Below are 27,928 nucleotides of genomic sequence, written 5' to 3' on the forward strand. Positions count from 1 at the left end.
AAACTTAAAACCTAGATCTGAAAAATTCGTTGGTCTTTCCAATCTCAGTATATTATTCACAAATGTACCCTTTGACCTTCTCAGCCAACAAACTTAACCCTTAGCACGCCGTAGACGAAATAATTCGCTGATCGATAAAAATATATTTTATTACTGTTTTTGAAGTTTATAAGCTCAATATATAAGCCACAATACTAAGTAATGTACTGGCTTGACCAAATAATCCAGTTGCAGCTGTCAGCTGGCCGCAGTAGGTAAACAATAAATTGTTTTGTTGCTGGCAGCTGTTCTCCCACTCCCGTCTGTACGCTGATGACAATACTATCCGCCATTACCGACTGTCAGTGGAGCACGAATTTTGCCTTTGGGAAGTGTTCTTGTGTTGTCATTCCTTATGCAAACAGTTGTAAAAAGTTATTGTAACCATGTTTTAGGTGTTGTAATCAAGTTTTTATTGTTTCTTTTCTGTTGTGTAATTATGGCTCATGTCCCGAGACCCTATGGCTTCATCCCGATTTGTGTTTTGAAGTTTACCATACAACTGCCTAAATCTATCATCAGAACTCATAAACTAATCAAGATCAGCACATTACACTTTATTTGTTTTCTTATCCTTGTACATAGTTTTCATATTTTTCATCACATGTATTTAATTACTCTGTAACCTGAATTTGATTTTTATTGAAATATTCCATTATTATGAAAAAATGTGTTTATTTTAATGCAAGTATTACATTATTGTAAAATTTATTTTTTGTGTGTGTTATTAGTCATTAGGATTTAATAAATAAATAGCTTTAAGGAATTTTCATTTTTTCACCTTAAATGAGCGTAAACTAAAAAAAAATACTAAATTTATATCGGCGTTCAAAGGGTTAATATCACAAAATATTTCTCTACTTACAGATATAATTTAGATGTTTAAGTGCAATAATTGGGTAAAGTATTCTTGTTAACATTTTACTCCATCATCTGGCTCAAGAAAGCTAGTAGTAGATATATAAATTATTAAATTTTATCGAGACTTGTACATTTTACTTTATTTGTAAGTTTACCTGAGCTCCATTTTGATTGGTCTTGTTGCTTCTTTATCTGATAAAGAAATAGACACTTTTTACTTACACTTCCTCAAGAACAGTATATTCATCAAATATTTTTTGTAAGAACTAAAGCAAAGCAAAGCAGGTGAGAAAGGATCATCTCAAATGTCCAGCCCTTGCTCTCTCAAAAACTTTTGTACAGTCTGTAGGTGGTTTCAGATATAAGCCAGCTATGGAGTTTTCCTCTTCAAAGAGATAAGATTCTCATTCTTGATTTTAGGTAATAGCATGTTGTACAACTGTGCACCTGGATAGAGTGATGCAGAACCCTCTACCAATCCTTTAAGAAGGTGTGTGCTTTTAAGAGACTAAATTGCAAGCCAACAATGGACTTCATAAAAGAGAGACGATTAAAAAAGTTGCTTAGGATTTAAGTATTAGAGAAGTAACCTATAAGATTGGAGAACACAGATAAAAATTGAAAATATTGTTTACAAAAAGACAACAAGGGTAATAAACAATAACAAAATATGGAAACCAGATATTTTGAAAAAACTTCCAAGTACTGTTTAAGTGCTTTACTCAGCTCCAGATCAAGGAAGTTCAGCCAATGCCACAGGAAAAAGCTATGGAATTTCACAAAAAGTTTAAAGACGGAGAAGAGAAATTTTACAGCAAAAAGAAGGTGGTTTTATTGCTGGAAAACAATGTAAAGAATCAGGGAACTGAACATTTCAGCTGGCTGGTTTTACACTGACTGTTCCACAAGTTTAAAAGCTTTAAAAAGTAAACAATCTACTTCAGAAAGCGCTTTTAGTAATGGACAATTTTGCTCTTTGTAATTTATATGTAATTGTTTCTGGTGATATTAATACAATTTTTTTTCTACTTCTCACCTACTCATGGACCATCTGTTAGAAAATCTTGAGCATAAATGTAGAATTAAACTGTTGAAAAGCCTCATTAAAACTTTTGATGAAGGAAATAACATGGTACAAAAAAGTGAAGGAAGATATTAAAAATCAAGAAACTAAGTCCATAGAGCATAACAGTGAGCCTTACATAGGTGGCTTAAAGATTTGGAAATGAAACAATCACTGACAACTATGTAGACAAGTGGATCAACACAGACCTTCACTCTAAGTCCTTGTGCTTTTGGTCCCTTTTATGCAGGGAAGTGTCTATAATGTGCAATATGTTAATATAATTTGTCTTCTATTCCTTGACAGTGATGTAATAATATGTTTGTGTATTGCATATTAGTACACCTAGAAAGATTTCGCAAGGAAGTAGAGGTCCTCCCAATTTTTCTTCTGTGGTCATAGTAGCTGAAACCGTGTCCACAGGTGAGGGCAGAAGCTGTACAGAAGTTACAGAACATGGTGTCTGAGAGCAAGTCCATCCACAGCAGTCTGGGGGAGTGTCCACCTGTACTGGCAGCAAGGCTTGTGGACTCTAACACTAAGATAGCAGCTAGTGCTCTGGCTCTCTGTCAGTCCCTGGCTACTGCCATGGGTCCTGGCTGCAAACAGCATGTACGCGTTTTCTTCCCCAACTTTCTTCAGGGCATGGGTGACAGCAAGGTAAATTAGAGACTCAGTTATTTCTGTAATATCATTAAGCATTCTGTAATAACCTACAACATGCTGTATCTTTCAGAAATTTTGTCGGATATTTTAGGGGATCTTTCCATGGTTATAATAAACCCACAAACTGGCGTTTACGTCATTTTTGAAAATTCGTAGCTGGATTAGTTTTTAGACGATGACCAACCACAAAAAAATTTAATTGAATCTTGTCCGTTGTTAGAATAAAGTTTTTGATTAGTATAAACTGTTTTTGAGCTATGAATGATTTATTTTACATCTGCATTGAGTATTTTGCTGTGTTTCTAAACTGCCCTTAGAGCTACAAAACTATTTCTATCAAAATTAGTTATTTTTTGTGTAGTTTATAAGATTAAGTCAAAATAAATACGTAAATCAAGCTAAAAGTTGCTCTGTTGGATCAAACAAACTAATTTTGTATTTATCTTTTGACATGACTTTAATAGCATGACTTAAAGCATGAGTTTATTGCAATAAGGAAGTATTGTCCAAGAATTTAAGCACCAAATGCACCCCCACACGCGCAATTTTGTGGCTGGGGTGATGAAAGTGTATAAAAATTGTATTGTATTTTTCCTGAATAAAGTGATTTTGAACTTTAACATACACACACATGCACATGTAATATTATTTAAACAGCTGTATGAGCTTCTTATGATTTGTATGTTTTCTCTTTTAATAGATGAATTGGTAGAGACCGATTTTTAAGTGATTATTTTTTAGATTAGATGTTTACTACTGTACATGACCACAGTTTAATTGCAACACAGTTGATCCATTAATGGTTAATCAAGAATCAATTGTATCTCAATCAGAATAAATAATTAAAACAGTTTTTTTTTTTCAATAAATTATTGTTACTTGAAAAGATTAATATAAAGATTTTAAGTATGGATTATAGTAGGATGTGTGTAATATTTTAAAAGTACATTATGGAAATTCAGATGTAGACTTTTGAATGTCATAAAATCATTGTATTAGTATTTCCTGATAACAATAAATTGCATGGATTTAATTAACACGTAGAAATGTTTCTTCTTTTTTGTAACCATTATTTGTAACACTCTAATTTCTTTTCTGGTAATTTATAATAAAGAAATGTTGTAGTCTGAGCTTATGTACCAAATCAAAAGATTAAATTATCAACAGGTTTGTATCTATTTGTTTTGTGGTTTATCCAACTGTATGTTTGGTGCAGGTGTGGATTCGGTCTGCAGCCGTAGCGTGTATCAACACTTGGGGGGATCAGTGTGGCTATCGGGAGTTCTTCGACGGTGAGATGGTCGCTGATGCCCTCAAGTCCGGCTCTCCAACTTTGAGAACGGAACTCTGGGGCTGGTTGGCTGAGAAACTGCCTAACAGTATGTCATTCACTCATAGCATTCATTCAAAAGAAATAATTAAAGCTACACAAAGTAGTTTGTAATATACCTGAATTTGCAGTCAGATAAGTGATTTACAATGGAATTTGAATAAATTGTACCTCTGAATAGGACCATTACAAAAGTTTGAATGATCTGCAAAATTGAATCACACAAGTGTCTTAAGAGAGGGTGATAAAAACATCTTAACTACGTGATAAAAAATAATGTTACATATATAATTAAATAATATTAATACTGCTTATTTAAAGTACTGGATTAATATACCATAACAAAATATAAACAAAATTTAAATCCTTATGCAATAAGAAAATCATTTCAGGTTGTATCTATTCACTGTGACAGATACATCTTTATAGTGATGAGGAGAGGTTGTGTATTGAAGTAGTAGGAGACTTTGGAATTTAAAAATACTTTCAACAGTGAAAAGTGATTCAGAAACATTTAAATGGCTCATATTGCTACATTTATTACAATAATATAGGCAAAGCAAGTGATGTACATGTGGAATTAACACTACTCAGTCAATATGACAATGGATTGTAATGTTGCCTTATTTGCTTTTAGGAGTTATAGCTCAAAATATATATGATGGACATGAACATTTTGAACGATCCAATTGAAAATTATGAATTAACCCCCATCTGGAACATTATAACTTAATAATAATATGTCATGTAGCCAGCAGAGAAGTTCAAATCATTCAGGGTTTTTAATCTAAAATGTTCGAATCATTCAAGTCCTCACTAGCTGATATTATTTGTAGACTAGTGAATGTTATTGAGGATTGAAATATAGTTTAATTTAAATTTTACAATTAAAATGAAGCAACAGTTTAATTTCTCCTAATTATTAATTTTGGTATATCACAAAAAATTTAGATTATATCTAAAATTATGTTACATCACTCTTATGATGTTACAGTCAAGACGGTACCCAAGGAGGAGATGGTAGCATGTATACCTGTATTGCTGGCCAACCTGGAGGATCGTAATGCAGATGTACGCAAGAATGCAGCAGAAGCTGTCCTCGGAGTTATGATGCACACTGGCTACGGACCTCTCTACAGCGCTTGTGATAAACTCAAGGTATATACAGTATAGTGAGAGTACTTTGAATGTACTCAGCAGAAACGCATTGCTACTCGAGTCAAAAACTGAGTCAACTCTAACAGTTCCACAGTACTCCAATAATAGGTGTTGGACAAATAAGCAATGCAGGTAACAGCGGAAGAGGAACCCAATTCTAACTAAATATCTCATTATTAACTAGAAAAGGTTAGAATCAGATGGCACAAAATTAATGATCTGGGAAAAAAGTAAAAATACATTATCTAGTTCATTAGATATATTAGTGAAAATTTAATAACAAAACTTGTGAATAACCATCTTATTTTGGGGTTGTTTAGTCCATAATTATCACATTGTACACAACACATTACTCTATTATGTTCTTGCCAATATGTTCAGGCCAATTGTTAGTCAATTTTTAAGTAATTTTCGGATATATTGTAGAAGATTAGAGATTTTTCAGCTTTACAGTATAAAAGACAATAAAATCTACAAGTATAAGACAGTTTTTCTATAGTTAAAAGTTAATGTAACATATAAACTGTTTTAAATTCCACTTGGCTGAGAAACTTACACTTAAAATGTATAACAGATTTAAATTGTAATATGTAGTGGGTTTAAAAATGTCCCTACATTCATCTTAAAACTTTTTTCTGTACACTATTAACAACAATTTTACAAATCAAAAACTTTGAACTAACTTTTCTTTTTTCTAAAAAAAATTGTTTTCATGAAGAGGTAGAGTAAGGACGTTTAAAAAAAAATTATATTATGTGAAAAATGTTCCTTGAACAATTCTGAATAAAAAATATATATAATATGACATAGGTACTTTATAGTAAACCTGTAACAATAAAATAAATATAAGGCAATGTATGAAGTACTAAAAACACTCCGCCACTGAGAGAAATATGACCACCAGTTCCAGGGTTAAACAAAGTGATGTAATAAGGATTAATATTTATTTGTGTTTTATAGTTGAGACTGTTTGTACACTGTCAACTAGAAGGGTAGATACATGTATGAAATATTTGCAGCCAGGATCCCAAGGACCTGTTAAGACAATCCTGGAGAAGGCAAGGGGATGTTTGCCAGAAAAACCAGTTCAAAAATCCAAGTCAGCTTCCAACATTCACGGAGATAAGGGTAAAGCCAATACTAAGATGGGACCTGGCTCAACTGCTACATTTACCAAGTCCAAAGCCAAGGTAAAGTTTTCAATTATCTTTCAGGACATTGTTTACCCTGTGATCTAATTTGAAGCTAAGGGAAATGAATAGGTTATTGTTTAACCTCCATTTTTTATATAAAGACCTAGTTTTAAAGACTGTAAACGTATTTATTCACTCTAAATTAGGATACAAACTTAAAAATGGCTCCAAAGTTTATATTGGAGAGCTGAAATTGATATATGAAGAATTTTTAGTTCATGTAACCTTGATTTTATATGTGTGACAGCAAAACAAGCAATTAGCAGAACAAATCTTGCTTGACCTCTGCTAGTATGCTTGATTGGTGGGTAAGATTGTAATCGAGTAATGTCATGTCATTTTTTTCTCAGTGCCAAAATTGACTATCTTAGTTCACATCTTATTTGACTACATGTTTAGTTCATATCATTTCAAGTTGCTTCTTTAATCAGTGTAAGTTTAGAAGTGTTTTTTCCTTGTATAAAGAGTTCTGAGTTCAATGTTGGCGGGTCAGTTCCGAATGATGAAACTTGATACTAAAGTTTAAAATCGTTATTATCTAAGGCTTTGAACTGTTTGAACACCTGTACTGTTTAAATGAGCTATTGAATAAATCCAAGATATAGTTTAATCTATCATGCTCTTTAGCAGATGCTAGCTGCTGTATCAAGAAGTGTGGGCCCAACACAGTCTTTCTGATGTAGAATACACACCAATGATTGTCAATGAACCAAATTGATGTTTTTTATCTGTTGTAGCCTGTAGCAGCTGTAGGAGCGAAGCCTGCAGGCCGCAGCAAGAAGGATGAAGAGGTTGACACGGCACCTCTGTTACAGAATAACTCCCTCAAAAACCAACGATTTATTGATGAACAGAAACTGAAGGTAAAGTTTGATTAATTATAGTAGTGATATAATTGTTATTGGTTATGTCTTGTTTTAGTTCATTTGACATTATTATTAGTTTTAATCAGTTTGTCTACAGGAACCAAGACAGTTCATCAGAACTGGTTGTTATTGTCATTGCCTAATGAAATAGATTTTGATCCACATTTTAACTAAATGTATAAATATATTGACTTAAACATTTAAAATGTATGATCAATTTGACTAGACAAACTTATTCAGTGAACATAATGCTGTAGCACTGAATGAAATAACATCAAGTCATGATATTTTATTCAGTACAGTCATTTAGTCCATCATTAATATCCAAGACTTTCCAAAGAGCATAATAAAAAAAATACAACAGTAAGTGATAAAATAACACATCAAGCTGGCCTTTACAGAACACAATCTATAATGAGGTAATTCATCAAAAGAAATTTATTGGTTAAATGCCTGTTACATATCAAAAGAATAAAGAGTTTGTGCTAATTTCTTTACCTAGCCTTTTTTAAATTCCAAAATACAGTAATTAATTCCAGTGTGTACATATTCCTCAAAAATCTTTCTGAACCAAAATACCGCATTCAATGTAGTGCCTGATTTGTAATGGTGGACTGTGTCAGACTCTCAAGTGGAACTTTACTACACCACGGGAGGAGTTCGTGGAAATGCTCAAAGATCAGATGCTGGCTGCCGGAGTTAACAAGGGTCTCATCGCCAACATGTTTCATGCTGATTTCAAGTATCATCTCCGAGCAATTGATTCTCTTAGTGAGGTAGGCTATAAAACCAGTTTTAAAGTCCTGATATTCTTTATGTTTGTAATCTAAATCTCAAACAGTTAGAAACAAAAAAATATTTTTTTATAGGACCTGGCCACAAATGCTGAAGCACAGAGGGCTAACTTGGACTTGATCTTGAGATGGATGACTCTCCGGTTCTTTGACACGAACCCGTCGGTGCTACTCAAAGGGCTTGAATACTTGCAGACTCTGTTCTCGATACTTAACACACATAAATACAACATGCTTGACACTGAGGCTGCTTCATTTTTGCCATATCTCATACTCAAGGTTAGTTAAAACACTTTAATTCTACCTTTTGTTTAAAGTTTTAAAATGTTTTGTAAGAAGTTAGTTCTTTAGCAAACGTTTTAAGTCAACTTAAAACTTCAGTCAAATATAAATTTTATTTTTTTACAATTTGGTTTGAAAATAGTAGTTCCCATTGTTAATTTAATGACTTGATCAAGTGATAATATAGGTCTGATAATGATCTTATAGATCTGGAATTAATTGTTCAGTATTAGTCATTCTGTATTCTCTATTCTTCTGTACTTTATACCAGATTCTGATATTATAGTAATATTATTATGTATTGTGGAAGAAACAAATTATAACAATGATGAAGTTAGCCAAGACACCAATGATTGTAAACTATGTGAAGTAGTTAATATTGTCAGGTAATTGGTGAGGAATTGTCATTTACGAACTAACCAAAGTTTTCATGTGTGCACATGAATTTAGCTGTTGTTTTCTATTCTACCATTGAAGTACAATATATGACAATAATGATCCATGCTACTTTTTTAAATAGATCAAATGCACAATGACAACTGTTTTGGTTGTACTGGCATACTGTATAACCGCCACTGCTAGACGACGTCTTTATACATCTAATCATCTTCACAATCACTTTCTCATTCATAAAAATGTCTGCTTTAAGTTATTTTGAAAGTTTTTCTTGCGATGTAAATTTATAATTTTAGGATGATATATTTGTAAACTATTGTAAATTGTATACATGTGTAATCTACATGTATTTACCACTCTTGTTTTGAGTTTATTGTTGGGCATATAATTATATTTTATTGGAATACTGAAGACACTAGCCAGCGTTAACCGTGGCTAGACCCTGTGCATAAGGAACTTTTCCTTCACTCCACTCCTCTAGAGCATGTGGTACATTCAGCGCTTCACCATGTGTGTTGAGTTACTCTATCTCTTTTCATGATTGTTCATTTGCTCTGAGTTTCATTCCCACACTGTGACAAAAACAAGAACAATTACCTGCCAACCTCTCCAGGTTTTGATCTTACAGCTAGTCATGAGAGATGATTTCCAAAGTTATGCATTTTATAAAAGCTGAAGCTAATAGGTTTTAATAGATATTAACAAGGTGTGTGAACGAGTTGGAGCTGCAACTGGTATACACATCAAAAAGTACGCAAACCAGAATAAGTCCCGAAAAAGTATAATAGTACAAGGTGACATTCCTTTATCATTTGAAACTCCAAAGAAAAATCACTCAAAATGTTAAAAGGGCATGCTAGTATGCTAGTTAGCTTCTGTGCCATTAATGATATAACAGCTGGGTCTTTGAATGTTTTAGTCGCGTATTTACATTTTTGGTTATTTTCTTCTTGTTTGTTGTGTTTCTTGTTCTTTTGATATTTATATTTTGCTTCCTGAAGATCTGGGTATTATATCCCACGAAATATAGAAGCTTGTTCTAATATTTGACAACTAGAAAGAGAGATTTGTACCAGTTCTCAAAACATCTCTGATTAAGTTTTATGTAACACAAACGAAATGGCCAATCCTCATAATCAGGAACCCCCTCTCATATTAAATACAAGTTACTTACATTTACACATTTGTAATTGTATGATTGCAGTTTGGAGATCCGAAAGATGCCGTTCGTAACAGTGTGAAAGCCTTATTGAACCAGATAGCGCATATCTACTCCAATAGCAAGATATTTGTTCACACAATGGATGGTATCAAGTCTAAAAATGCTAGACAACGTACAGGTACATAATTTTTAAATGGATATGAAAGTGGGCTTGAGCTTTTAGATTATTTTTATTTTAAATACAAGAAATATGAATAATTTGAAATCTTATATAATTTAACTTTTTTCTTATCCCTATAAAATTTTTACATGCATACTTATCCCAGGTGCTAATTTGCCTCGCCAACACACTGTTTCCAAATGTCTCTACATTTTACATCCTCTTTTCTTCTAACCATTCTTTTCAGGTCCTTGTTCACCTGGTCCCATCATCTTAGCTTTGGTCGTCCAAGGGGTATTCTACCTTCCGAATATAGTTAATTTTAATTTTATTCTGGATAGTGCAAAATGTTTATATCTGTCATACATAATTTCCGGGCTAAAATTTCTTTGCATTGTCTATTACTTTAGTTAACTGACTACGTTTGTATGCACAGTAGCACAGGTCATTGCTTTACTAAGAGGTCACATGTCAATTCTGATTGATTTTCATGAATTTAGTAATGTGAGTGAGCTAAATGTCTCCCTTCATATTAAAGAATTAGATTTTGAATTTTCAGAAAACAAATAAACATCTTATATAAAAAATTTCAAGTTTTCTCTCAGCTGTTATGGCCAGTGTTCCACATTCCCTACCACTCCCAATGAAGATTTGGATTGTTCAATTGGACTTAAACGTATATGTGGTAGTTATTTTTCAAAGCCGAATCTCTAACCCACTAAATTTTCAACAAACATCCGGATTCAACAACTGAATCTGCTGAAATCTGCCGCATCATTTATTATCAGCTGATGCCAGAACGTAAATTACCGATCACTAAAACTTGTTATTGTAGTACGTTGTTTATGAAAAAGCATAGAAAGATAACCTAACTATCATGCTTTAGTAAATATCATTTCGTTTGCAGTTTGTATGTTCTAGATTTAAGTTTGTGCTATTCCACACATCTGCTGCAAGTATGCACAGGATTCAGCTGCTTGACAGGAAGTAAAAGGACACTTGATAATTTTTATTTACTTTGCAATTTTGTTGTATACATATTTTCTCCATGTAATATATCATGTTTTTAGTTTAATTATTTTTCATGGCTAGGAGTGGTTTGAAATTGATTATTCATTTCAAGTTAACAAGGAAGGCATGAGTGTGTCTCAAGGAGATTGCCAAGCAACACTCATAATGAAACTGATGTCATCCCTTTACTTGTTTTAGAATGTCTTGAGTACCTGGCTTATCTAATGGATAAGGAAGGCATGAGTGTGTGCCAGCCCACCCCTGCCACATGTCTCAAGGAGATGGCCAAGCAGATTTCAGACCGAGATAATTCTGTGCGCAATGCTGCCATCAACTGTATCGTCATAGCCTATTTCATTGATGGTGAGAAAGTTCTCAAGATGTTGGGTCAGGTAAGTTTATCTTTTTTAAACCATTTTCTGAATAGACACAAATGCACAACAGTATGCGAGTAGTTGATTTCTTTAACCTCAGCAAAAGCTCATTTACTTATTATTTGAGAGTAGGGATAAGAATAGAGGGTAGGATTTTACATTACACTCTCCCAGGCTTGTGTGTTGGCACGAATATGACTCCAGTAACACTTGGTAGCTAAATATTTTGTGTGACAGTAAGGGAATACTTCATTTAGTTTCATTTCTGTGATGATGGTATATTAGTTTAAAGTAGTACTCAAGACACACAGACATGAGAATACCTTAGTAAAAAATTTTCACCTCAAATTAACCAAATACTTGGTGCCTCTCTGAGTCCATGTTGTGTTTGTTACTCGTTATTACAACACTGTCCATGACTAATGAAATCTAGTCGCATTATTATAATATATTACTGGTGACAAAACAAGATCAAGACTATAAGTATTTAACAGTTTAGAGATCATGTGATTTATTCTGGAACAGGTTTGTGAATCAAGCTGGTTAATTTAACTTTCAATTAGGATTTATAAAACTCAATTTGGCCCAGTAAACTAGTCAACACCATCATTATTTTCTAATCTTTAAATGGCTAATCCAAAATGTATCATATTTTACACTTTATTAATTTTTCTTTATTTTCATTATGTAATACATACCATAATTTAGGATATTTATTATTTTATACATTAGTACTTTATAAACGTTATTAATTAATGTAATATTATTTTTAAGTTGTTAAATGCCATACTGTTTTCTTAATTACAAAAATATTACTATCCAATATTACATATAATCAATCAACATAAAATCACAAAATATTGTAAAATATTCTTTTACTTTTAAAAAGAGTATTAAAATTTGTTGCAGATATAAGGTTTATTATAAATATTGCAGCTTTAATCATGACAAACTTAAGTATAAATATCAAATTTGGAAGAATAACAAGATAACTGAAAAATAACAATTTAAATGTGAATCATGAACATGGAGAGGCCTCTTTTACTCCTGTATATCAATATGTAGTTTAATATCCTGCTCAGACATGTCAAGTTTGTTATCTTGCACTCAATCCTGTGTGTACTTACAATGTAGGGCTGAAACTGTAATATTGTTCTGGTCTTCATCTAACCTAAAATGTTACAGCCAAAGGTATTTTTAAAGGTTTATTTATCATTAAAATCATTAAATTAGGTTATGATATAATTGTATTATTAGTTTGAAGTTAAAATAAAAAAAGTGTTATAAGTGTTGGGGGTTATATTTAATAAATAAATAAAGTTGTCAGGATACATTATGATGGAAACAAACTAGAGAATTAATTTACATATACATTTTTAACTTTAATAAAAAATAAATTACGTTTTATGCTATCAAATAAAATTTGTTCTTGTAGGTTGAAACATTACTTTTTACAAGGAAACTCTTTTTATCTACTGTTATGAAACCGTATTTGATCTAATTGATGTAAGATCAACTTTATATCACGCTTTTTTCTCTTTTTTAGGTTTTACAATTGAATTGTAGAATTTTATTAAATATGAAATACAATTGTTTTAATGATTTTTTTTTTTAATCCAGCAATGATCAGCTTTGTCAAATTGGTCTTTTTTGTATGCTGTTACTAAATCTAAGCAATTGCATTTATTCATATGCTTCTTTTATTGCTAATTCAAAATATTCTACTGGATATTTTAATAGTATGTTAATCCAAGTTAATTGTATGCTTTATTTATATCTAAAAATTTAGAAAATATAGTTATTTTAATAATGTTGTGTAACAATTAATTTTTGGAAGTATGAAGAATGCGATAAAAAAGCATTTTAATAAGATAATGATTTTGCTCATTAAAATTGCTTATATTTTAAAAATAATTTTTTTTACATATTATAATAAATACTTCACTAGTGTTTCATTAATGCATTTTATGGTATATTAGCAAAATTTTAGATATTAAATATATGTTCACGATTTACAAAGAAATAAAATAAATTTGCTCTATTGGTACCATGAACTTTAGTTTATAATTCCAGTAATATTTATACTTCAAAAACTTATGGTTCATGCTTCATACGTATGCAATTTTTAGTATTTTCCCAAACTGCTCTTAAAAGGGTTAAATACTTACAAGCTATTAGTTTAAAGTGCCACTTCCTGTAAAATATATGTCAAAAATACAAGGTTGTTGTTTTTATGGGTTTAATACAATACCTTTATTTATTCCATGTCTAGGATTTAAAATGATTACAAATCTTGGCATTTAAAATCAATATTAAATTATTGGATTGTTTAAATTAGACTTAAATTTGTGTAAATGGACCCTTAATAGTTACACACTGCTGTGGCCGTTGGTACTCCAGGTGGTACTGTATCTTACCAATAAACTGTCTCCAGTTGTCTCCGCATCTTGCATCCTCTTTCCTCCTTCCCAATATTCTCAGGTTTTTGTTCACCTGATCCCACCACCTTAGCCTTGGTCATCAAAGGTGTCTTCTACAATCCAGGTTGTTCTCCAAAATTGTCTTTGTCATGGTGCTGTCCTTTTTACTCACGATGTGCCCTGTCCACCTGATCCTTCTACTTTGTAACTCATGTCCAATATCTGATTCTGTAACAGTTCTCTCAATTTCTGATTATGCTTAATCCTCCGTCGTCAAAGTTCGGTCCGTACATTTTTCTTAATATTTTGTTTCTAAAATCTATTATCTTTTTCTGTTTTCTTGTAGTATCCTTATTAACTTTGAAAAATACAACAAAATAAATAAATAAAAGTATACCATCTGCCCCATAATTCTTATTTTTTTAAATATATCTTCAAAATTTGTGTCACATAAGGTTTTAATATGGAGTTGAATTAGGGCTCCACTTGAGAGCTATATACTAAATTGTTTATATTATCAAAGAGTACACAATATTGACCCCAGGTTCCATTTTCCTACGTACAACCATTTAAAAACTGAAAGAATGGGTTTATTCAATTTTATTATGAAAATAGCGTAGTTGTATATTTTTAAAAACATATTCACATAGCATGAAGACTTATACTCCCGATACTTGTGCAGATTTCAGACAAGGACATGTCTCTGCTGGAGGAGCGTATCAAGCGGGCTGCCAAGAACAGACCGGTGGCCAGTGTGAAGCCTCTCCCCCAGACTCCCCTCCAGCGACCCCCACTTCCTACCCCTACACCAGTTCCTGTCGCTCCCATGGTCTACCAGCCAGAACCAGATGAACCTGAAGATGAAGAAATGCCCCCTCTCCCGCCTCTTCAAAGGTATTTTGTTTTATTTAATAGTTATGCTTGTGTTTTCATTAGACAGACTTAGAAGTGTTTCAAAAAAGTTAGAGAGTAATTTAAATATTTTGAATTTACAATGTCTCAATGTTAATTTTACTCATAAGTGAACTGCACTAAGTAAACTTAATGCCTCTGTCATACTCAAGGTGATTTTCAAGTTTATAATGAAAGAAGTTTACAGACTTTTCATTAGAACAACATATTACCAATCCAAAAGATTATAGGGTATTCCAAGTTTAACACTTTCAGCCCCATATGTATAAATATGATACACGTTGCACTATGAGATCATGCCCAACGTGCATCATTTTGATACACTGTAAAACCCAGCCAAAAAGTGTAAAAGTTTATCCCCAGCCCAAAAGGCTTACTAACGTGTGGAATCATTCCTCTGATTGCCTTCATGCATAAAAAAATTCAATACAACTGAATAATAACATTCTTAGAGCATTTTTTAGACTGTGCACCATTATGATGCATATGGGCCATAATGTATGTTTTGGTTTTCTTTTTTACCACAATGGCCCACTGTGAGTCAATATGATGCACATTTTCAAATTTCAAACATGTGCATCTTTTTGGCTCACGGAGCTGAAAAGTATAAATATCCTATTATCTGGCCTATTCTTTTATTTCTAGCTAAATGAAATCAACTTTCTTTGACAGTAAGTGTTTTTGGTAGGTTAGGCCAGGTAAAGTTTGTTTGGTAATATATATTAGGTTAGGTTATGTCTCAATACACATACATAAAAATGGTTTGTCTATTATACGGCTTCCATCTAAATTTATGTTAGGATATGAATAATCCCCATAAAGTTCCATATTTACCTAACCTATTTTACATAATTGTACCCTAACCTAAAGGATGGATTGTATGATATAATATTAGATAAGTTGCTAACAAATTTGTTTGATTGGGCAAACGTTTTGGCAAAAAACAACATAGATTTACTATGAACATATTTTATTTTACAATCTAGATATTTACTATTCAGGTAGGCTACTACAGTAGAGTCCCGTTATCCGACCTAATTGGGGACCGAGCCCTATTCGGATTATGTGATTGTTCGGATTAGCCAGAATTACAGAAATATACGGTTTTAAACTTGAGAATGGGTCTATTTTGTTATATAATTATCAACATTGTTTATTAAAACATGTTTTCTGACTGTTGCATTGTATTTCTTGACAAAATAAACGTTGGTTTGCGAATACTAAGCACATTTACCATATTTAGTGTGAGAGTTCTATTGTTAAGCAATGTGAGTCATCCAATAAACTCTCTTCAATGCGGACAGAAGACAATAACTGAATTTATGTTTTTTAACAATTAATATTGTACTCAATAATAATATCAGTACTGTACGTCCAATTTTTGTTTGATTTCACTTCTTAATACAGTAATTTAACTCATACTTAATCTATAAGTTTCAATTTGGTACTGTATTTAACTTCATGATTTATGTACTGTACCGTACACAATTTGTCTTAATAAAATACTGTATGTCTATTTAATTAAAGTTTTCTTTGTTTATGTACGAAATGATGCACCCATTTTCATTTTTTATGTAATTAGTTCCTATAACTGTTCATTATCGTTATAAATAATTCCTCCTGGACCTGTGTCGGATTAACCGACGTTCGGATTAGCGGGACTCCACTGTACATCTTATTTTTTTACATATCGATGTTTTTTTGAAAAAAGCAGTCCATACACATGTACTTCTGCTCTGACAACCAGGACACTTTGTTCTAACTGAGGAGTTTTCTTTGCAGCTTGTAACCGACCCACAAGGGATTGGTAACGTTCGTAGCAAGATGTACATCTCCCCCTAGGCCTGCTTCAAACGGTTTTTCAGTACATGATCAAAACGTTAAATTGTCATGTCACACAAACACTCCAAGCAAGATCTGGACCAAAACAGCTGTTTTTGTAAACAATGCAGTGTTGCCAACCGCCAACCAATTTATGACCCATCACTGCCCTGTGGTCCCCACAGTCCCACACAACACAGTATGCTATGCAGTTTTAATGTAAGTGTGCATAAAAAAAGGCTCACAGCTTGATTAAAAACAGTAGTTTTGTGTGAAGCAATATGATGCACACGGGGCTCAGTGCAAAAACATAGTGTGAATCAAATATATACACATGGGGCTGGGCTCACAGTAATAAAAATATCGTGGGCTGGGAGTAAACTAGTCTACTTTTTGCTTGGGGCTGAAAAGTGTTAATGGAGTTGTCTTAAGTTTATAAAAGTTAGAACTTTTAAAAGTTTATAAAAGTTAAACATAAGAATCTTAAGTTAAGACTTCATGTTTAACTCTTAACAATTAACTGTACACAGATGTCGTATCACAACTCTATTAAGATTGTATTTTATTACCAGATTAATTGTTGTAGTTGCAAGAGTAATCTGTTTTTGTCGACATTAGTAAGGATATACAATAAGCAGCTGATACAGCAGTCTTGCACTACAGTACACACAAGTTGTCTGATCCTCAGCTAACATTGTTAATTTGCAAATATAAAAAGATCTTTAACTCTCACACTAGTTTACATAGTCAACCATAAACCATGTAATGTTTCTAATCAATTGTATTTATTATTGATGTAGTAATGGTCAGTTGCTTGCCTTAGACATGTAATTGTGGATGTTATTGCTGACACGTCTACTGACAGTATTGAGTCAGTGAAAGGCTTGCCTGCACATGAGTTAGCGTATGACTATGAACGAATGATGGAAATTCCTCCTGGGTTAGAGTACAATCGTGTCGACAATGTAGAAGAGGAACAAGATTGTGTAAAACAATGTGATGTAGACTATCAACCACGAGATGATGTGCCCCTACCACGAGATGACATGCTCCAACCACGAGATGACGTGCCCCAACCACGAAATGATGTGCCCCAACTTAAAGAAGAGTTAGTATAATTCCATGTAAAGAACTGTTGTGTGACACATGGGAAAATTAACTCCTAAGAGTTTTGGATTCTTTCTTATTCATTCGACTTTTTTGTTTGAGTTTCAACCAAATTTTCCTAATCACATTTTCATAGTCTATGTTAAGAGATGTTCTTAAGTGTGTCACTAATTGTTGATTGTAATTTCAATGAAAAGTTTATAAATGTGATTCGTGTAAATTGTGCATTTTTGGACCAATCAGTAAAATCCACAGATCTTCCTTGTAATTGATGACTATTCAGTAAACTCTTACTAATACATACGTTAAAATAGTACTGTTCCATGTATTTGAATGGACGGATTATAGGTTTATTCCTCAACATAGTTCATAATTGTACATTGAATGTATCAAACTGCATGAATTGTGTTGTAATTTCTTAATTTGTTTTTATTTTACTTTAACTCTTTAGGCTCATTCATGTGGTCTATTGAAAGGTATAATAGTTTACATTTCTTCCATAGCAAATTTGTATCATATTTTGAAGGAAAGCTGTAGATAACAATTAACTTTTATAATAGACAATAGACAATAGACAACTCTTTATTCACATATTCATCAAGAACAGTAATGCGTCAAAAATACATAGGTTATAGTTGGTTATTTAAAAATTCTGCCTCTGAGTAGAAGGGTCGTTCCAGGAGCCAGGTCGTCAGCTGAAACTTGAAACGTTTTGGTTGTTCTCTCTTGAGGTGTTCTGGCAGGTTGTTGAAATATAAGGCACCTTTATAGCTGGGTTTTTGTTCAAACAGTCTCAGATGATGTTGCGGGATTGTGAAATCGGTTGCATGTCTGGTGTTGTACTGGTGTTGATCCCTGTGTCTAGGTTGTGCTGTTGTGAAGGTGTGAAGGATTACTTCTCGGATGTAAAGTGAGATGGCTGTAAGAATTTTCAGTTCCTTGAAAGACTCTCGACAACTGTCCCTGTAGTTTTAGGTTAGCCAGGCATCTAATTGCTCTTTTTTTGTTTAATGAGTACTTTGTCTAGGTTGTTTTTAGAAGCTCCTCCCCAGGTTGCAATGCCATACCTAAGGTGGGACTCAAACAGAGCAAAGTAGGCCACTCTGGCTGCCTCTGAGCTGCACACTTGCTTGGTTCTGCGTATGACGTAGATCCCAGAGCATAGTTTCTTGCAGAGCTGGGTCTATATGAGGTTTCCATGACAGCTTAGAATCAATTATGATGCCCAGATATTTCTTGGCGTTTTCAGTTACAAGTCCAGGTAGCGATACAGCAGTGTCAGTTTGTTTGGTGGTGAAAGTCATCTGTACTGTTTTGTTTTCATTCAGGGCCAGATCGTTGGAGGAGCAGTATTGCTTAGTCCTGTGGAATTGTGTACTGGCCCTTTCATTTAGTAATTCTGGTGTCTTATCGGCAAAACGTTAGGACTGTGTCGTCGGCATACATGACGGTATGTCCATCTTCACCAATCCAACTAGGGAAGTCGTTCGTGAGAAGGAGGAAGAGGATGGTCCCAGTACAGAGCCCTGCGGTAACACCCCTTTGTATGTTAACAGCTCTGGATTGGGCCTTATATCTTGTGCTGTTTTTTGTATAGGCTATTTCCACTATCTGTTTCCTATCACTAAGGTAGCTGTTTTAAACCATTTTGCTGCTTCCTCTCCCACACCCAAGTTCCTCAGTTTGAGCAGAAGGAGGTCATGGTTCAGGCAGTCAAAAGCCTTGCTGAAATCAAGGAACAGGCTTGTAGAAATGCAGCCATCTTCTAGTTGGTTTAAGATGTGCTCAGTCAGTTGTGAATTACAGCTGTAGTTGTAGATCTGCCTTTGAGGAACCCGTGCTGCTGTTCAGTGAGGAAGTCCATGCTGATCTAGGTGATGCAGCAGTTTGTTTAACACAATCTTTTCAACGTTTTTAGAGAATGTTGAGGTTAGAGAGATTGGTCTGTAGCTATTTCTTTCCGTAGTTGGTCCGCTCTTGTATTTTGGATAGACCTTGGCAATCTTTAGCTTATCTGGAAATATACCCTGTGAAAGTGATTTATTTATTAAGTCTGTTAAAGGTACTAATATTTCAAATTTGATGATTTTTAACATTTTGGCTGAAACCTCATCAATTCCAGCTGAGTCTTTTTGTTTCAAAGAGTCAATGGATGCTTGGACTTCTTCTCGAGTGATTGGTCCAAAGTTAAGAATATGATGTGTTGTTGGTGGAGAAACTGGTAGGGTATTCATTATCGTGTTACAACTGTTCTGTAGTGTTCTTTCAGCTATTGTTGAGAAGAATTCATTGAAAGAGTTGAGACTTTTCTTGGGTCATCTATCATTCTGTTGTTAATTTGAAGGATGAACTGGTTTTCGGTGGTGGGACTGGCTCTTCTTTCACAATTTATAGTATACCATAAGCTTTTGACTTGTTTTCTGAGCTATTGATGTGGGCGGTAGCGTTTTCTCTTCGGAGTTTTTTTAGATGTTGATCGTACTCTTTCTTCTTAGCCACTGTTTCTAGTTTTGTCCTCATCTAATCCGGTTGTTTGCTGTTTATCAAGGGCTTTTACATACTCGTTCTTGAGCCTGGTACATTCTTGATCCCAGCACTGTGTTCTTTTATGTTTAACTCTTGATGTCTTCAATGGGCAGGCATAATTTAGGGCAGATTGGATTATGCTGTTGAATCTATTGTATGCTTCATTTACATCATGAGTTTATTATTACACTTTCCCAGCTTTGGGCTTGTAGTTGTGCTTTAAGGAGCTCTAATGCATTTTTTATTGTAGATTCGTTTTTTTTCTTTAATTTTGTCTGTTGTTAGTTTTTTAGTGTGTACCTTTGCTAGTTGCGCTGTGTGGTCTGAGAGTCCTGTTGCTATGACCGAAGTCTGTATTTGTTGAAGATTAATATTTGTTCATATCCAGTCTATTGATTTTGCTGTGTTCTGGGTGATTCTTGTAGGTGGCAAATTAATTCTGGTGATGTTAAAAGGAGTTAGGAATTCTTCTATTTTTGCTTTATCTGTGCCGTCAGTTAGAGTATCTACATTGATGTCCCCCATTATCAATACCTGTCTATCAGCAGCAAGCACTCTTTCTAGTTGTTCTGTAAGAAATGTCTATGGCTTGGTCAAGGTTTGCACTTGGAGGTCTGTATACACCTAACACCAGCAGAGGTTGTTTGCTGACTTTGACTTCAAAGAGTGCTGTTTCACAGGTCAGTTCTGTTTCCTCATTACTTGTGCGTATGAGTGAGACATTCTTTTCCAGACCATTTTTTACATATCCTACCACCCCTCCCTTAACGTGGGTTTTTCCTAGAGAAAACCCCCAATCAGTGAGTAGCCTTCTATGCATGTGTTTTGGAGATTTTCATGAGAAAGGCCATGTTCTGTTATTACAATGAAGTCGGGGTTCTCATCTTGTAGAAAATGTGCTAGCCTATCAGTTTTGTTGGATAGCCAGTTTATATTTTTGATGTAAAATTTTTCAGTTGGTTGTTAAAAGTTCGTTTTTCTAGTTTGTTGTGATTAGGTATGGCCGAGACGAAGGATCTGTTAGTATTGTTGATAACTGTCTGGTGTGTTATATTGCTTGTGACTTCAGTTGCACGTTCTTGTTGAAAAAGTATCTGGTGTGATAGGCCCTCCTTTTTCCGAGTTTTGCTTTTGATGCCCGACTCTAAAAAAGCGGAACTTGAGTTGGGGTTTCTTGCATCCTGTTTTTTTTTTAGGGTATGCTCACTTGGGAAATTAGCAGTTGGGGTTTGCAGAGGCGGCAAAAGAGGACCATTAAAATCATTGTGGAGTATAAGAAAATATTGTGGTTTTTAATAGTTTGTATTGGAGGTAATATATGTTATATGTATATATATTCATGTATTGCTACACATGTATACACATATAACAGCTGGTTGGGAGCAAACCAATATTATTACTAAACTGTATTTTTGTTGTAACTATATATATATATATAAACGAAGTAATTAAAAAGTTGTATTTGTGTAAATAACGTTTCATTTAAATTATGTTGTTTATGTTTTTGTTTGTGCTGTTTCTATACATTAATAACAATGCTGGACAGAAAACAATGAGGCTATCAATAAAATGTGTGTTTTTAGTACTTTATGTATGAAAACTCATACATAGATAAACAAAGCAATGAAAAATTGTGGTTTTATTTATAATATTTTACTTAAAGTTTGTATTTTCTATGTGTACGTCCATGTATAGCAATGTGTAATTGTGTAATGTGTATTGTATCTTGTATGTATCTTTCTACAGACCATAGTTCTTTTTAGGGGGAAACATAACTAGTAATAATACAATACAATGGAAACTTGACTTTACTGCTCTTTTACAACCATATTATCCCTAGATCTGGTGTGGCCGCACTTATTTGTGACCATGATCGCTTTTGAAATTTGGTATGCTACACGTGATGTTAAGCAAGACCAATCGCTAAATAAATCAATTTGATAAATTAATCAAGTGATGTTTATGATGTAAATGGAAAGAGGAGATTCCAATGTAGAAATCGATAGGTTTTGTGCTCAAATCCACATTTGAATGAACATAGTAAATTAAATAAACCAAAGAATGGTCTTTTTCATGGTGTCACCAGCCTAAAATATTAAAATCAGTAATATTTGGTTGGTTGGTATTAAAAACCATGATATTACTAACTTGCAAAATACCAACTCTTAAAAAAGAATTTCATTCACTTTCTGTTGTATTAAACTGATTGCTTCTACTGTGAATATATTTGATTTTATAACCTTTACTTTTATTTACTTTATTATTTTGTGAAATCATTCATACTAACACTACTTATTACCAGAAAACTAAATATAAATATTTTTCCTTATAAAATTGTGGAGATTGTTTATACATTGAATTTTAAAATATATTACCTTACCATCTCTGCAAGGAGATGAAGTTAAAAATGTAATACACAATTTACAAAAACTATTCATTCGTCTTATTTTTCCAATCATTATGTACTATTTCACACATGAATGCTGTAATTTAAAATTTCTGCTAAAATAACTATTTTAACAATACATAATTTGGCCAAGGCAAATTTTTGTGCTATTAAAAGAAAACCCAAGCAAAGTGCTAAAAACAGTTACAACTGAATTTTTGCTGTAGCACCAGATCTAGGTGTAAAAATGTATTCTTAGTGATTTATTGTTATAACAAATACTATGCTAAATGTGTCGTCTTTATGTAGACATTTTGCGGCTAAAAGAATTTTTTTGGCCTTAATTGGTTTTTGACATATCAAAATGAAAATTTAAAAGTGCTGCCATTTAGTGAAACTATTTGTTTAGTATCTATCTGTAAGTTAGTTGTAGTAAGGCGAGTACATGCTCATAACAGATTGTAACACTGTAACCACTGTTGGTGTTTTTGAATAGATGCGATCATGTTGCTTATTATTATAATGTGATTTAAATACACGAATACATACATACATACTCAAATTACAAATTTGTCAAAAAAATCAGTCATGGTTAGGTTAGTGAGGATAGTTTAGTGTGTTTATTGTCAATACAAACAAGGCCAGTATATAATACTGGCCAGAGTCCTGATACTGTGATATGACTCGTCCGGTCGCTCTGCTTTGTGCTCGGCTTTATAATTGTTAAAATTTTATAGTTTACCTTTTGCAGTGGAAGATGCCATACTTGCTAGAGAAAATGTTGCCTTTTTAAGAGTTCATTGTTCATTGAAGTAGTTTGTATTTTCTATTTACATTAGATTTTAAGTACCATACACACTTTGTAAACCTTTATGGAACAAAAGAGTTTGTAGCAGACAACTAATAAACCATACTGTCAGAGGGATGGATAGTGTGACATATTGTCTGGTGGTTGGGAGGCAGCACTCCAGCTTGTATTATAGTCTGGTTTTGGATTTTTATACAGTTTTATTTATATTTATTGGATTTGTACCAGTTAATGTTGTCCTGGTTTTGTCTCAGTGGTGGCAGTTTGATTACTAACCTATGTTTTATTTCATAATTAAAGATTTATTAGTTGACATGAAAGTTTTGTTTGTTTTAGCAATCAGTGCAAGCTGCAAACCAAAATGATATTTTTTTGTCTTTGTTGTTATTTTATGTGCACTTGGCATCAGGTGTCAGCTTTAACACATTACATCTGCCTCTGGATTTTAATTTTTTGTTTTTCTACTGATATAAAATGATGTTATGAAAGTATTGTTTAATTTTGTGTTGAAAGCTTCAAAGTATACTAATTTATATTGAAAATAAAAAAAGAATCGTAACTATGAAATAGTAAAATCAAATTACAACGATTACAGCTCATATTTATAAATATTTACCCATGATGATGATAAAATATGTTGTGAAATTTTTGAATTATGAGTTCAGATTAAACAGTGATTGCATGTTATTGTTTACTGGTCAATTTTGTATGATCATTTATTGTTTCTTATTTTCAATTCATTTATTGTTTCTTATTTTCAATTAATATTAGCCCTTTGCATTGAAGAAGCCACTACAGACTATATTCCCAAAGATTATGTATATTTGCTGGCATAATACTTAATTTAAAAGGCCTCCCTGATTGTCAATTCCATATTTGCCAATGCCATTTGTGATATGGAGTCAGCTCAAGTCATCAACTCTCTTACTTCATAATTTTCTGACAATTTTCTAGACCTAGTAAAAGTTAATAAAATAAAAAAATTACAATTTTACGATTTATAATAGCTAAACAGTATTGAAACATTTTACTTTTATACATGATTTTTAGTAGCTTTTTGTGACTAATCAGGACATAACCCAAAATGGCAGAGAATAGTCACCAGTCACTCTAAAGGCTCCAGAAGGCCATTCTTAATTCACCAAAACAAACACTAACATTTAAGTTAGTCCTAAGAAAGCTAAACAAAATAAGGTGTGAGTAGGTTTTTGTGTATCCATGTAGAATGTGCCACAAGTTGGAATAAAGGTTTCACTAATCACATAGTCTCAGGCATATTTTGGTTAAATATTATCTCAATGTTTAATAGGCCAGGTTTAACCAGAAGATAACAGTTAATATAAATACTGCCATTTTTACACACATACTTAACCTTCTTCTCTTTTACTTTTACCAGATGGTAAAGAGATGTATTTAAATGACCAAAAATAAATTTCACAAATATTATTACATATACTTAGTCTAGTCTTGGGTTTAGGTTTTGTAATGCACTTTAAAAAAAGTATAAAATACTGCACTGAATTCTAAAATGACTTATTTGAGTAAATTCATCTAAAGAAAATTAATATAAAAATCTGTAATGATTAATTAGAGTACTTAACTACACCAATATGAGTGCAAAATATAGCTCAATTGAAATAAAACTTACAAAATTATGAACTTTTTTTGTAACTGACATCCCATATTTTGTAACGTTTAGAAGCTATTAATATGAAATATCAATCCGGGACTCTCGTTTGATTGTTTCAACTCCTTTTGATCAAAATGTGCAATTTCAAATCTTTTTGAGTGAGAAAGAATTGTGTAAATTTCTAATAATATGGTTCAGTTCTTTGTGATTATTTATTTGTATTTTAATTTTACTCGCTTATTTGCTTTATTTGTATTTTACTATCCAAAAGTTTAGATACTCTAAATGTTTTATGGTGCATTGTAAATCATATTTCTTGAATACATGTATTTTGAATTTGTTGCTATGGAAACCACATAACACTAATTCCAAATTGACAAGACGTATAAATCAAGTGCAAGTGATGTTTGTAGGCCACGTCCGATCTCAGGACCATATGGGCTGGACCAAGCACTGTTGGACAACATCGAGACACGGCCCGTCACTTATACACAACCTAAGCTGATCGAGTTTGATCTTCACTTCCTTCGCGAACCCAGTACACAGTAAGTAGTTATAAATTATGTATGAACCTTTCTCATGGCAGACAGTATTATGTCTATACGTATTATCCAGTAAAACCATAAACTAAGCTGAAAATCACAAAATAATATCACAGTTGTTAATAGAAATCTTAACAGTAAGTTTCAAAAATCTACATATCTGCTCAAAGACCTCTTGCAGACTGTAGAAAGCTATACAGATACAGATACAGATATACTTTATTCATGATCATTAAGAACAGAATATGTGTCAAATCAAATGTACAGAGAATAAACATATAAAATACAAGTCAAGCATCGGTATTTTGTCTTCTTGCAGCTTCAAAGTACTCCTTGAGGTTGTAGTAGAAAGGATTTTGTTCAAGCCACTGTTGAAGCTGGTGTTTCAGGGTCCTTCCTCTAAGACCTTCGAATTGTCTTGGTAGGGAGTTGAGTAGTTGACGTCCAATGTAAGATGGTTTTTTTGTATAGAATGTGGTGCGGTGGGTTGGCAGATAGTAGTTTCTTGCTTGTCGAGTACTGTAGCTATGGATGGCATCACATCTGGTAGATCAAGGTTGTCAACATGAAGAGTAACAGCTTCAATGTATAATGCCACCACTGTCCGTATTTTGAGAGCTTTAAATGCTTCACGGCAGCTCTCCCTTGGTTGTAGATTAGCCAGGATTCGTATGGCTCTTTTTTGTAATACTAAAACCCTTTTGAGGTTTCCTTCAGATGTGCCTCCCCATAGGGACTAGACCATATCGAATGTGGGCTTCAACTAGTGCATAGTAGGCTGTTTCTAGCGATGTTCAGGCCTCCCAACATTTGCATACGTCTGACTACGTATATCCCTGTCCCAATCTGGCTACAAAGTTTGTTGATGTGACTTGTCCAAGCTAGATCAGAGTCTATTGTCATTCCTAATAGTCGTGCTTCCTGTTCCAATTTTATGTTGGGTACATGTGGTACAGGTTCTGTCCTACGGCTAAAATTTAATTGTATGGACTTTTTAGGATTTATTTTTAGGTCATTTTTGTCAGCATATTCAATTGCTTTGTTAAGGGTTGTGTTTATGTCATCAGAAAGGTCTTGAGATAGTTTATTTTTCACTATTACAGTAGTATCGTCAGCATACATGACACATTTGTTCTCAGTGCTGTCATTTATGAATTTAGGAAAGTCATTAGTTAAAAGGATGAACAAGACTGGACCAAGAATTGATCCTTGAGGTACACCCCTTTTGACTGGCAGTGGCTTTGATGTAACTGAGCTTTTTATGTTGTTTTGAATTTGCTGTACTTCCACTCTTTGAGTCCGGCCTATTAAATTAGGTCTTAAACCAATCCAATTCTCTGTGTGCCACTCCAAGAGATTCGAGCTTCTGTAGTATTAACTCATGTCCAAGGCAGTCAAATGCTTTCGAATAGTCGAGGAGAATTGCTGATACATAATTTGAGTCTTCTAGCTGGTCAATAATATATTCAGTTATATCTGTTAAGGCAGTGATTGTAGACCTACCCTCAAGGAAACCGTGCTGATTGTTGGTAATGAGACTGTGGTTTTTAAGATGAGACATCAGCTGAGAAAGTACTATTTTTTCAAATATTTTTGCAAAAGTTGAGATGTTTGATATTGGTCTGAAGTTGGCAATATCTGTCTTGGATCCTGATTTATGCTTAGGAAAGATTCTTGATTGTTTTAGGGATGAAGGGAATTTTCCCTGTACTAAAGATTTATTTATTAGGTAGGGTCAGCGGCACAACAAGTTCCAGGGCACAGTGTTTTACAAATTTAGCTGGAATTTCATCTATTCCACAGGATAGTGATGGTTTCAAGGAATGTATTACATCTATAACTGTTGTAGGTGTGATTTCGGTAAAATGAAACATACAAGTATGTTGACTAGGAGGAGTTTTAGGCTGTTTCAGAGAAGAAGGTGTTGAAGTAGGATGCTAGTTTATCAGGTTGGTTTTCTGGTTTTCCGTTAATATCTATAGTCATCAATTCCATATCTGTTGTCTTCTTATTTTTCCTTTCTGAATTGATAACTTCCCACAGAGCTCGAGACTTGTTATGTGCAGAGTCAATGTATTCTGTAGTAGAATTTTTGTCTAAGTTTCCTTAAATGTAAGTCATAATTTTGCTTTCTTTGAATCATGTCAAGTTTGTCTTCTGGTTTCCCTGAAATCCTAAACTTGTTTAATGCTTCTAGGTAGCTCTGTTTTAGTCGGTTTGCTAACTGATCGAATATAGTTTTGGGCTTGTGATTTGCTTTTGATCTTGATTTTTTTCTTTGGGCATATTTCTTCAAGAGTACCTCTGATTATTCTTTGGAAGTTGTTATAAGAAATGTCAATATCAGCACTGCTGTATACAGTAATCCAATCTTCTTGTTGAAGGATTCGCTTTAGGGAGTTTAAGTTGTCCTGAGAGTAA

The 27,928-nt window shown here is 33.3% G+C and overlaps 1 protein-coding gene across 2 annotated transcripts in view; it reads left to right on the plus strand.

The window, feature by feature from the left end:
* LOC124357654 (protein mini spindles) overlaps positions 1-27,928 on the plus strand; it is a 93,877-nt gene that overhangs the window by 34,547 nt on the left and 31,402 nt on the right. The window contains exons 17-28 of one of the 2 annotated variants that reach the window (XM_046809632.1): positions 2,387-2,623; positions 3,846-4,008; positions 4,954-5,117; positions 6,137-6,307; positions 7,048-7,173; positions 7,800-7,952; positions 8,046-8,249; positions 9,853-9,988; positions 11,180-11,373; positions 14,458-14,669; positions 17,332-17,616; positions 25,379-25,510. In XM_046809632.1, the coding sequence (XP_046665588.1) occupies positions 2,387-2,623; positions 3,846-4,008; positions 4,954-5,117; positions 6,137-6,307; positions 7,048-7,173; positions 7,800-7,952; positions 8,046-8,249; positions 9,853-9,988; positions 11,180-11,373; positions 14,458-14,669; positions 17,332-17,616; positions 25,379-25,510 (2,177 nt within the window). The remainder of the gene's footprint in view (positions 1-2,386; positions 2,624-3,845; positions 4,009-4,953; positions 5,118-6,136; positions 6,308-7,047; positions 7,174-7,799; positions 7,953-8,045; positions 8,250-9,852; positions 9,989-11,179; positions 11,374-14,457; positions 14,670-17,331; positions 17,617-25,378; positions 25,511-27,928) is intronic. The other variant, XM_046809633.1, reaches the window with a different exon arrangement.

Source organism: Homalodisca vitripennis, chromosome 3, assembly GCF_021130785.1.
Source record: "Homalodisca vitripennis isolate AUS2020 chromosome 3, UT_GWSS_2.1, whole genome shotgun sequence".
In the NCBI taxonomy this organism is placed as follows: Eukaryota; Metazoa; Arthropoda; class Insecta; order Hemiptera; family Cicadellidae; genus Homalodisca; species Homalodisca vitripennis.